General features: G+C 34.5%; 1 protein-coding gene across 1 annotated transcript; it reads left to right on the top strand.

Moving 5' to 3' along the window:
• The first annotated feature begins 10,094 nt into the window (after positions 1 to 10,094).
• LOC131049673 (cytosolic sulfotransferase 12-like) lies at positions 10,095 to 11,666 on the top strand. Its single transcript, XM_057983741.1, has one exon. The coding sequence runs from the start codon at positions 10,185 to 10,187 to the stop codon at positions 11,100 to 11,102; it is 918 nt and encodes a 305-aa protein (XP_057839724.1). The 5' UTR covers positions 10,095 to 10,184; the 3' UTR covers positions 11,103 to 11,666.
• Positions 11,667 to 13,165: the final 1,499 nt, after the last annotated feature.

The raw sequence follows: 13,165 nt of genomic DNA on the forward strand, positions 1-13,165 counted from the left end.
AAATAAGGAAAGAGATAAATGAACCTCCATGTCATTACCCAAAATATAGTGACAACACATGAGCACAAACTAGTGATCACCATAGCTCCACACAAGACTTCAAATCTAATGTCATGTGAAACCAAACATCTAGGAAGATAACCAAGACCAAATATAGAAACTACAAATCAAAACCTATGGCATGTCCTTCTACATACACCTCTAAATTCTAACTATTTCAAATATAATGTCCTTCGCAACACCCCAAAAAAGCCATAACAACACCCAACTATTTAATCATCAATATCAAACACAACATACATACCATGTAACCAATGTGGATATAAGCCTCTCTAACCATGAAGATAAAACTCAAGGTAAACATTTCCAAAAAAGTAAATCATCCCAATACACCATCTCCTAAAATTATCACAAGGAGATAACCATGCTATCCATCCCTCAAAACAAATCTTCTATAACTAACCATCTATCCATAAATCAAGATCCATATCTATAAGTGTACAATAAAGTACACCTAAAAGGAACAATGGGCAATACTTCTCAAGTAATAAATTTTTGAGTAGGCCTAGAGTGGGGAATGAGAATGCTCCTCCAAGATATCCAAGTCATCATGAATCATCCAAAAACAATCTCCTAATAGGTCCATGTTGAGATAAAGTCCAAGGTTTAGGCTCCTTAGACTTCATGTTGAAATCTCATCGAGAGTATCCATATCAACACATGTTTCTAATCAAAAGAGAAAATCAACTTCACCTAAGTCTCCAAGAATCCATGAGCACCTATAACTGATCGATCTATGACAAAATCCAAATTTAGTATAGCATCATCATGAATTAATCAAGAAAATGATTGTGCACTCAATACAAAGAGAACCAAACAAGATCAATGTCAAATTCCAACCATGGAATAAAAAAAACATGACAACATGATATAACCATCTTCTCCTGGGAGATCACATGCTCCATATGGACATATCATGCACCTGTATTATGCCAAAAATCTACGATGCACAAATAAGAGTATGTAGTGACATAATAGCAAACATCATATCAAAAAAGGATGGTATATTAAATAATAAAATATAAATGACAACTCGACCAAAGACTCTAAGATGCCAACAACTCAATCACATGAAGATATACCATCTCCCAATAGTGAACCTACAAATGTGAAAGACTCTTTTGCAACAACAAGATCTAAGATCTCCTCCAAACATCTCTGAACACTAAATAAAGTTATACACCATCAAATGTTGAATCCAACATCACTGCCATAGGCTCCCATTTAATCATGATACCAATCTCTCCATGGCAACATGATAACCATCTCCTAAATAAAAGTAATTCAAGTCCACACACACATAGTTAAAATGTCAATAACATCAAGTGAAACCAATATCTCCATGCCAATAAGATACAATTGTTGGAAGTATGAGTTATGTTGTCATTGATGTCAATCTTGTTGGTGGTTTGAATGTCTTGTTGGTTCGGATGTGGTCTAGTCTTATATGTTTTCTTTGATGTCAAACTTGTTGGTTAGGATATGGTCTAGTCCTGATACAATCTTGTGTTGTGCAAACTACTAGTGGTTACAATTGGTGACAGGTAAGCTATTATTATGGTGACAAGTGAGTTGTTATTATGTTGTCATGCAAATATATGAAGGTTTCTCTATTTTGTACTATTGATTAAGAGTGTCAAAAATTGGTGTTGTTGTTGATTTTGATCGGTGCCTCAGTTGAAGTTTGTTATAGAAGATGTATGATTTTGATGTTTCTATTGAGTTCGATTGGTGCCTCAGTTAAATTTTGTTGTGGAAGATAATTAGAGATGTATAATATCAATATGTGCTACTTGGTGTTACTGTTGAGTTTGATTGGTATCTTAGTTAAGGTTGTGCTATCATTGATTTTATAGTAGGTCATATAAAGTTGGTGACATATGTTCAATGGTATATTTGGCTGTGTATTAAGTGTTTAGATGTTGTCACTATCTGGTAGAGATGTTATGTTTACATAAGGAATTTTTTGGAAGATCAGTGTAGCAAAAGTTTCACTATGCAGGAGAGAGTATTCAATGCCCCAATGGAAGAATGTTTGATATAGTTTTTCAAGAGTATGGTTTGTAGACTTGGTTATAATGTTAATGGTTTGTAAATGGTTTACTATCAAGTTTGTAGGTCCTCTAGTTTCTCAAATAATATGAATAGTTGTTGTTGCTCTAGTCTGACAGTGAGAATTTTGTCAGTCTGGTCCAAAATATTCTTAGTAGCTTCTGAATATGTGAATTCAAGTATTGTAGTTTGGAGGACATGCATATTTGGTTCATGCAATGTTCCAGTTTGAATATTTGGTGTTTCTTTTGTTCCACATGTGAGCTATGCTAGTTTATGCTTGGTTTGGTTAGCTATGTTGGGCCTCAATGTGCCCGAATGAATTGTCTTGTCTGGATCAAGCTATTTCGTCTAGTATTGCATTGGAGTTTAAGTTAGAATATTGTTTTGGGTCTTTCCATGGTGTGTAAATATCCACATCAGGTGATTTATATTGGAAGATGTTTTTGGTCTGACTGGTTGCTAAGTTTTATTATTTATCTACTCATTTCATTTGGAACTGGCTTTGGAAGATGTGTTAGGGTATACAACTCATTGGAATCAACTTAGAAGGATGTGTGGTGTTATTTTTGGGTCCCCTCTTTCTCATGGAGTGGACCACATTGGATATTATTGGTCCAGATGGCTTAGGTTATGTACTCTGCTTTGGGCTGACTTAGTTGAGAATTTTAATGAATATCTTTGTATATAAGGATGAGAAAATGTATGTGTTGGATATATAGTTGTATAGGAGATATTTTTTTTGATGTGAAGTGGTTGTGAATGATATGCAAATAGATTTGATTGAAAAAGTGTGTGATAGTTTGTTGAGAAGAGTCTTGACAATGTTTGGTAACATAGTTTGAGGTCATATATATTTGCCATGATATTGGACACTTGACACAAATATTCAAGGTCTATTTCATGATTAGGAGATCCTATTCTTTTTCAGTTGAGTTATTCTTGTTGGAAGACAATGTGTCTCTCTTGGCAGCTCTTTATATCATGCCCTAAAGTAGTGAGTTTCATTGTGCAAGTCCTTTGTATCTTGCCCTAAGGTTGTGTGCCTTAGTTAGCAAGTCCAAAGTAGTGAGCTCCCTAGCAGGTGACCTACTTATTGTAATGATTCACATATATATTATGAGTGTGATTCTCACCACAATTTTTTGTTTCTCCAAGTTTTCCATGTAAATCTAGTGTTCATGAGTTGGTTTTATTTTGTACTTTCATGATTTCATTAAAGTAACATGTTAATTGTGGTTTGAAGTTTAATAGATCAAAAATAAAGTTGTGGACTGATTCATCCCCCTCCCCCCTCATTTTTGTTGTGTTTTCAAGAATAATTACGAACAAACCATCAAGAATCTATCTAGCATTACCAATCCATCACTATCAAAAGCTCCCACAAAAAAAGTTTAGCCAAGATATCATGACATTGTGATAAAACCATCATGCTACAAGTCCCAAAACTGATTGTCTTAGGTGTTGTATATAACATCCATCCTTTCATCTCAAAGCACACATACCAATATACAAATGACCACATACAAGGCTATCTAACAAAGTCTACATCAACATAGAATAAATTTTGTGGATATAGATAGTCCACATGTGAGTCATATCACTACAATAAATAACCTATAAATTACATAACTCATAGATAGAAACATTAAAATATGCAAACTCATCATCATATTAGTAATCTACAAACTGAAATATCAAAGAGAATAATCCTATAGACCACATGACTCAAATACCAAATCAACCTTATATCTGATTTGTTAAACATGTCAACATCCAAACTTACCATAGTCAAGGGACCAAACAAGCATCAAGATTATGAAATGTAAAAGAGGGTCATCAAAAATGGACAACAATATAAGTAGTTGGGAGGACCTTTAGGAGAAGGTGATAGTGAAATTGAACCTAAATGGAAAAGATGATAGATTTCTAAGAAAATTGATGATATATTTGTCCGTGCCATTATAACTTCTAAGAAAGGTGATGATGGAGATAAATATGTATTAAGGTGTCCACCTAGAAATAACAAGAATGCAATTGATTAAAAATAAATTTCCCTTGGCTCTGCACCATTTAGGGAAGGTGATGGGGTGGAGAAATCTCTAATGTTTCCAGTATTTGATGCTACCAAACATTCTGATGATGAAGACATGGACAAGGAAAATAAAGAGGAATTGAATGTGACCTCACACCATCTTTCACAAGACATGGTAGGTCATATTTCTGCTAGAAAAGCAACAAGTGTCATTCTTGAGATGATCAAGGAAGGGAAAATTGTAGGCCATGTGGTTTTGTTGGCTAGCCAACTTGGCATTGAGAAAACTGTTATTCCTATGGGCATGGCTAAAGCCCTAGGCAAAGAAACTCCCTTTGAAATGATGACCAGTAGAAAAATATTTTTGCTCTAGATGAATAAGACCAAGGCCTTAACACGAGCTTTCAAGAAGGCAATAGATGCCAGAATTAATGAAGAAATAAAAATTATTGGAGGAGAGGTTGTTGAGATTCAGATTGATGGGTCAGTTGTTGTAGGTGCTAGATTTGGGAAGTTAGCATTAAAAACTATAAAGATGGAGAATATTTATGAATTGGGATGAAAGCTGATTGAGGGTTTGAACAAGGAGAAGGTCTAAATTGGTGATCTTGTAGCAATTGATAAGGCTTATGGGAAGATCACTAAGCTAGAGCCATCATTTTCTAGGTCTAGGGACTATGATGCCATGGGTTCACAAACCAAGTTTTTATAGTGTCCTAATTGGGTAGTTGTTCAAGATGGAGTGTTGGCTAGTGATGTTAGTGGTAGTATGTGCATCAGATAAATTATGTATATCAAGTATGATTTTATTGAATTGACCTTATCCCCCAAAGGTAGTGGAACTATGAGAACAATGGAGGAAGAGAACATAAAATGAACAACAAAAGTATTTTTGGGTCAACATGGAAGAGACCACAAGGAGAGATCTCAATGATTTCCATTGTCCTCAAATAGATAACACAAAAAGTGCATTTACAATAATAGAAAATTTATGACATGACATGAATATGACATAGAGAAGAAGTAAGATACAAATAGAGGAATGCCACAATAGGTTTAGTCCCTTTGTTGCCTTGCACCAATGGAGAAACAAGGGTCATTCAAAGAGAACTTAACATAACACAAAGGCATGTATCAAGCATCACATCATGGGTGAACACATCACATACAAGAAAACACAAAATAATCTACTACACAAGTGAAGCTACTCAAACAAATCATCTACCCCCAAATCTTGCTTAACATCATCTAGAGGTGGTGAAAAATATGCACGAGGAGCCACAACAAGCACAATAGATGGAACTATTGCATGTTCCAAACAAGGACCATGCTCTAATAATGAGTCACCATGTTTGTCAATAGGAGCTAGGATTAAAGCTTTTGAAAACCTTGATGATAGCTCATGATTAATCTCAATAAATACATACATATCATTAAAATTGTTAGTATCCACATTATTATCATCAACATCATCATCCAAATTAATCACAATAGGAGATCTAATGCATAGAGGAGATGAAGAAGAAGAATCATTTTGCATAGGCAACTGATTAAGATAAATCTCCTCCCTATAATTAGGTAAAGGTTGGGTAAATGAGACTCAATGAGTACTCCTTGTGAGATCTTTCCCTTTATCTTCATAGTAATGTTTAATGGTCCACTAAGTTCTTTAATAATATCTTTTGAGTCAAAGGTGATGCAAGGGTCATACTTAGGCTTAGTTTTCCTAATAAAGTTCACAACATGCTTGCTGGCTTCACCACACATATAATTAACAATCATAAATTTTGGACTAGGATCAACAACCTTGGTAGAATTACAAGGCAAAGGATTGGTAAAGATTTGTAAATTTTGAATAGGAGGTGCCAAATATTTATTACTTTATCATTCACTTCATCCACTTCTATAGCATTAGAATCAATAATGTCTTGAATCAAATGCTTCAATTGATAGCACGTATCAATACATGGATGACTTGACGATGGTATTGGCAATAGGTTTTATGTTCAAAAGGAGGAAAAGGCTTATATGTATCTATGTGACGGATGAGAGGAAGCTTCATCACATTAGAATTAATCAATTTGAGCATGATACTATGCAATGATTCATAAACAAGAGTAAAATTACAATGTGTAAACTTTAATGATAAAGGGGGTACAATGGGTGTTGTAGCTACCACTTGAGAATCAATATGCTTGGAAGAATAGTTCATTGGTGGGAGGCCCAATAATATGCCTATTATTGATGTTGATGAAATTCTTGCTTTTCATTTGAAATTTTAGACCGGGGCCAATAATGAAGAGGATTCAAATTGACTCACTTTAGGCTGATAATAATGAAACACTATGCATAATTTTGTGAAAGATGCATACTAAAAAAAATAGAAGCTTATCTTTAATATAATTTCACAAATTATCAATGAAAATTCTTTGAAGATCATCATCTGGCACAAGATAAGAAATTTGTGATTGCAAATGTTTATGCCTATTGATAAAATCAATTACTTTTTCCTTAACTCCTTGTCTATAATGCATCAAATCAATCAATGTAATTTGACAATCAATATTGCTTTAAAAATGTTGCACACATGAAATAGACAATTTTTGAAAAGAATCGGTTGAACAAGGACACAAGAAGAAAAACCATTGCAAGGCTTTTTCTCTTAAGATACAAGTGAATAGTTTTGCCATAAGCTTGTGGTCATGTGAGAAGTCACTACACAAAGTTTGAAATGTTTTCACATGAGTTTGTGTATCACCTTTTCCATCATATTTCTCCAAATGAGGAACGCCAATGTGTTGTGGGATAAGAGTACAAATGATGTCATAAAAATTTGGGCTAGTAGTATCACATGTAGGAAGGTTGAATTTAGATTGGATTATGGAAGCCAATTGCTATTGCATGGATAAATTTTTTTGGAGAAAAAGGTTTATAATGGCTTTAATGAATGAATTGGAGTAGGACATGTTAGATTGTGATGAAGGTGTAGCATTATGATAGTTGGGTAAAGAAGATGGTCGTGAAACAAATGAAAGGCTAACATTAGCAGGTATGTAGGAGTATGGATTGATAGGATTCCACCCATTACTAACATGTGTAGCTTTAACATTTTGCATAGAGGTATTCATGATGAAAGATGTATATGTAGGCACATTAGGAATAGGAATGGAAGTTTCAACTTGATTTCTATGATTTAATGACCAAGCACTTTGAAACAAACTTTTCATAGTCATAAAATTAATATCCACAATATGACAAATGCCACACAACACATTAACACCAATGTCATAATTTTGAATCAATCTCCTCAAACCCTTAATCAAGAGGACTACCTCTCCACCCAAGTTTTATTTACTCATACATTGTTGAAACTCTTCTAATTTCTAGTCAAGCTTCCACAATTGTTCAATAGTCACTTGAGTTAAAGAGTCATCCTCATCATGAGAAGCATGATAGGGATGGTTCTCCACAATGTTAGGCATGTCTTGTTTAGGAATAGAGGATTCACCCAAGCTCTTAGAGGATATGTTAGTCAACTCAAGATCAACACCCTTGGTGTTCAAACTTTGGGAAGCCATAAGTCTAAAACCTCTTCTCATTGGGATATTGGATTTGGGGGATATACACTATCTCTTTGGTATGCTCGATTAGCTCAAGTTTGGTTCTACTACATCTCTGCTAGGGCATTTCCAGTGACAAGTTTAAGCTATAGTGAGATTTTTGTAAATGGGGAATGTTTTTTGTTTATCCCTTCCTGAACTTTGTACCTTTCTTTATAATTTTAATAAATTTTAGTGGCCTATGCCACTTTTATTTTTAAAAAAAAACACAATGAGAGAATGTACTAAGCTTTAGACATGATGCTGAAGAAGAGTGTGATGAATAAGGGGAGGAATTCGTAGCTTGGGATTCCGCTCTCACTTTTCCACTTCATGTTGATCTCTCATGTTGAAGCACAATATTTATATGGATTGATCAATTTAGTTGTAGTGGAATTGCCATGGTTAATCACTGTATATATTCCAATGCACGAAGAAAATTTAATTACATAGTCTAGATTATCAATTGATACTAGTGTCACATATGCTTGCAATATTTTTAGTGAGCAACAACCTATACAATTAGGTTGTTGAATGCAATAAAATTTGTGCTTGATATATGTATCCATTTGCACTTACAGTTCACATGCATTGTGATATCATGAACAATTGTTATAATAATCAGTAATATGTCTCAATCCACTAATTTTTTAATTACTAGTCTTAATTCATCATAACTATCAATATTAGATGAAAATGTAATCGTGATACCATTATGATCATTTACAATAATGGATGCAATAGTTTATTTTCTTATCATTGTGCTATTTAGGAGAACTCTTATCATGCTTCGTGAAGAAATACAATATTAAAATAATCTATATACCACTTACATCTAAACATGTTCCCCATATGTATATAATGCACAAGGTTTAGTTGTCCAAGGGTATCCTAGATAGTCTAATTATAGTCATCGTAAATTTCTACCTTTAATATATTCCACATTTTATCCTATTTGTACACATTTGACATTACTATTTTATCAAAAGTAGGTACATTATACTATTTTATCAAAAGTAGGTACATTATACTATTTCTAGCATATAATTTTATTTAGGTTTGGAGAAATATTGTGCTTACAAATCAATGTCGTGTTGTATAATGTGACTTACTACCTCAAGGCCATTAGAAACAAATTGAGGTTCCATGATAATGAGATTAGATATATTTTAACTTCTATAGTTTAAGCAATTTTCATGTTACCAAATCATTATGATATACTGACCTATATCCATACACATGACAATGACATTCACCCATATTCCGACCATGGTAGGATACTTGGTATGTCACACAAATATACATCAACTTACTATCTATTTTAATAATATTTATTGATTTATTACAAACCTTTTCTATATTATACTTCAAGTCAAGGCTCATACATGAGGGCAAAGAGAGAAAGATGAAGCTTTTAAAATTATAAGTACAACATTTACCCTAAATGTTTAAGGAACAAAATTCTATAGCTAAAATACAAACCAAGGCCTTATTAGGTATGCATCCAACAATTCCATCAAAATAAAGTTATCCTCCTTCCATAATGAAAACATCTAATAACAACTAAACACATATGCCTCCCTCTAGGGGAAGCATACTAGTAGTTGTTATACCTAATTTCATGCATGCTTCTAGGTAGTAACGATGTACACTGTGGTCTTTGTTATGCACGCAAGGGTCATAAAGTACACATTTTAAAGTGTCACATGATACCTGCTAAAAGATGTCCCAATAACCATGCACTTAAAATTGTCAATACTTATGCACAAATGCCCCAATAGTCCTAGACTATGGGTACCAATAATGGTGCACAAATGGACCAATTATGATCTAAGAATGCTAAAAAATGGGAGGCTATTGGTACATATGAAATTTATTAATCGATTTTTTTTACTTTTTTTGAATTTCTTTAAAATTAGTAATTGAAGAATTGAATGTGCAAAGAGTGAATGGTTATTAGACCATAGATGATAAACGATGCTATTTTCATTCAAGAACCTAAATAAAGAAAACAAGTAGCACTAACATTGGAATACAAGAACATGGAAATAGAGACCAAAAAATCAAAGGCTTCACAATCAAATCCTACGCACGTAGAACCACATGAGGAGGAATGAAGTAATATCATTATAGATTCTCAAGACAAGGATAAAATATCACGTCCAAAACCATACATCCACTTTACTGAACAGCTTATAAATTTAATAAAAAATAATTAATCTTCACATTGCCTTCACATCTCCCAATTCAAAGCTAATCAGATTATCACAAAATCAACTGCTCCATAACTCAATAATGCTAGAAAATTTGGCATCTTAGACGAGGAAGATTCGGAAGACGATATTAGGGTTTTTTTTTTCTCTGTCTGTCAACGAGAATAGTAATAGCTATCATTAGCACTCTTATCTCTTCATACATTCCTTACCCCTTTTTTGAATATGTCTGCAAAATCTGGTAGAATAAGAGAAAGTCCTTATGGAATTGAACTTGTTGAACATGATGGTTTCTTTTATACGCCCTACGTTCTGGAAGGAATGATGAAAATGTACTCACAGTTCAAAGCACGGGAGGACGATGTGTTTGTGTGCTCTGGACTCAAGACGGGAACCACCTGGTTGAAATCTATCGTTGCCAGCATTATGAGCCAAAGCAAGGGCAACGATTTGAGGGCAAAGAATGCCCATGACTTGATTCGCAACGTAGAAGGAATCTATGATCCCCGATCAATGGGTAATGCAGAAATACCCTCACCAAGGTTGCGTGGCTCCCATCTGCCTTACTCTGCTCTTCAACCTCAAATCGGGTCTTTGGGCTGCCGAATCATTTATATAGCTCGAAATCCCAAGGACACTTTCGTTTCCCACTGGATGTTCTTGCCTACACTACAAGGTGTCCACAATGGTGAAACTACAGCTCCAGTTTCCAAGGAGGTATTCTTTGATTGTTTCTGTAATGGTGTCTCTGTCTTTGGTCCTTTTGTTGATCATGTCTTAGGGTTTTGGAATGCCAGTAGGAATCAAAATAACATCTTGTTTTTGACTTACGAAGACATGAAGGTGGATTCTTTGTCCCACATCAAAAAGATTGCGGATTTCCTAGGGCAATCCTCTTTGACAGAGGAGGACATTCGTTACATAGACAGCCAATGTAGCTTTCAATTCCTCTCAACTCTAGATGTTAACAGAAATGGCAAATTGAATATGAAGAATACCAATGTCAGCAACCGATCTTTTTTTCGCAAAGGCGAAGTGGGTGACTGGAAGAATCATTTCACCCCAGACATGAACAGCCGTATGGATTTGGCAGTGGAGAATAAGTTCCAAGAAGCTGGCCTGTTCCTCAAGTATGAACTATGACATAAAGTGACCGTCTCATCAAACTGTGTGTTCCCATGCTTCTCGCAGAATACAAAATCATACAATGTTTGCATTGGCATCTTAACTTTTTGGTTTTTTAATATGTAGCTTTGATGCAGGAGCATCCCCGGTTCACAACAATCTTGCATCAACCAAAAACATTTTTCTTTCTATTCTGTTTTGTTTGCAATTTCAATTTTCCTTTCTATGTGTCCTGGTTTTGGCTCACCGGATCCCGTGGAGTTGGATTCTACTTGAAGACTTGATCATCTTTCTTGCTTTCAAACCACATCTCATTTGGATCACTTTCCGGCAAGATATCGCTATCGGTTTTCATGACAGTTTCTTGTTACCGGTTGTTCCTTTCTTACCGGTTGCCTGAGACATATTCTGGTGATCTACTGGAACCCATTTTGAATCCTACGGAGCCTTGAACGTTGATCTTGATGTTTCTTGGCATGTGGTCGACCCTCTTTATTTCATCCTTTGGATTTTTTGGAGGAATATCTTGGCGGAGGCCGACCTTTTTTATTTGCTCTTTAGGTCTTGTTCTTCAGTTTTTGATCCCTTTTGGGCCGACTGGATCCTTTAGATCGATATATATATATATATATATATATATATATATATATATATATATATATATATATATATATATATATATATATATATGTAATCATGCTTTGGAATGTAATCAAGGAGAATCAATCAGAGTATCAGATAGATAGACTGTGCCTATAAAGATAGATCTTTCGATTCAAGGTCTCGGTTGTGACCTATTCTACCAGGCCTGTGTGTCAGTATGTTGTAACCCGGTTGTTACCAGTTAGATGTAATCAAATTTCATGCAATAAAACTATCTGTGCTGCATTGCCTCCATCATATCTATGTGTTTTCGTTGTGTTTACTCTTGCTGACCGATCCGGATTGATCTCTTTGAGGTCCCTCATCATCGGTGACTGCTTCAACCCTTCCCCTACTGATGTTAGAAATTAAAATATTTGATTAGTATTATACTAGTACTTCACCAAAAGGAGGCTCAATGGTCACGTTGATCCCTATAGCATAATAATTAATGTGACAAAAATCAAGGTGTATGCAGAATTCAAGAGAATTAAGTATGTTTAACAATGATTCAAGAACATGAATCTCAATAGATTTCATTAAGTTAGAAGAGTCTTGGCTACGTCATACCATGTTGCATGATGCAATAGGAAAATATAAGTAACTTCAAATCTAATCCACACAATACAAGCTACAATAAAGATTAATCACATTTAGAAATCACTAACACTTTCTAGAGATCAACATGTTGTACAACAGATTTGTACAAGTGCACCATAACCTGAAAAAATTCTTTTGGATAGCCTATGCACATGAATTAATTAATATATAGGATTTAAAATACAACAACTACATGACATAAGTGGACATTTCATTTTCCTTTTTCACATCCGTAAGTATCTGTTCAGTTCAAACATTAAAATGCCTACATCACAGAAATACCATTTATAAAAATTATCAATTGTCATACATGACAGATGGCTTGTGGTCTATCAAAGCATGTTGCAAGGGTGATTAGGAGTGCACTATGGCTCGCATTAGTAATAGAAGGATATTACAAATCTTTACTAAAAGAGTTTTTTTAAAAATAAGAACCAAAACCAATCTCCCTACCGTTAAAGATGGTAACTTCAGTAGATATCATGATGTCAGTTTATGTAATTCTCGAGATCTACATTTGGTTTTGGTTTGCCTCTTAAATAGTTGTAAAGTGTATCGGGTTAATCATTCTTGTATTGACTTCCTTTTAGCTGTCACCGACCTTGTCTAGCTAGACAATTGTTCCTTTCCTCTGTTGAAGTTCAATAGTTCATGAAGTATGTTGGTGTTGTTTGGCCTTCCACCTTCCGTATTCTTCTTGGATGCTATCGGGTCTTTGTGTGGGCTCTATATACATATGCCAAGGATCAAATAGTGTGTGATTTACATTCTATTTTGATGATCTCTTGATTAAATTCTTAGGAGAAGTATGTTGTGACTATGTATCTATTCTAATCTTC

The sequence above is a fragment of the Cryptomeria japonica genome, chromosome 7 (genome assembly GCF_030272615.1).
Source record: "Cryptomeria japonica chromosome 7, Sugi_1.0, whole genome shotgun sequence".
NCBI lineage: Eukaryota > Viridiplantae > Streptophyta > Pinopsida > Cupressales > Cupressaceae > Cryptomeria > Cryptomeria japonica.

Excerpts from the sequence above, each read along its gene's own strand:
- LOC131049673 (XM_057983741.1), top strand. The coding sequence starts at position 10,185 with ATGTCTGCAAAATCTGGTAGAATAAGAGAAAGTCCTTATGGAATTGAA.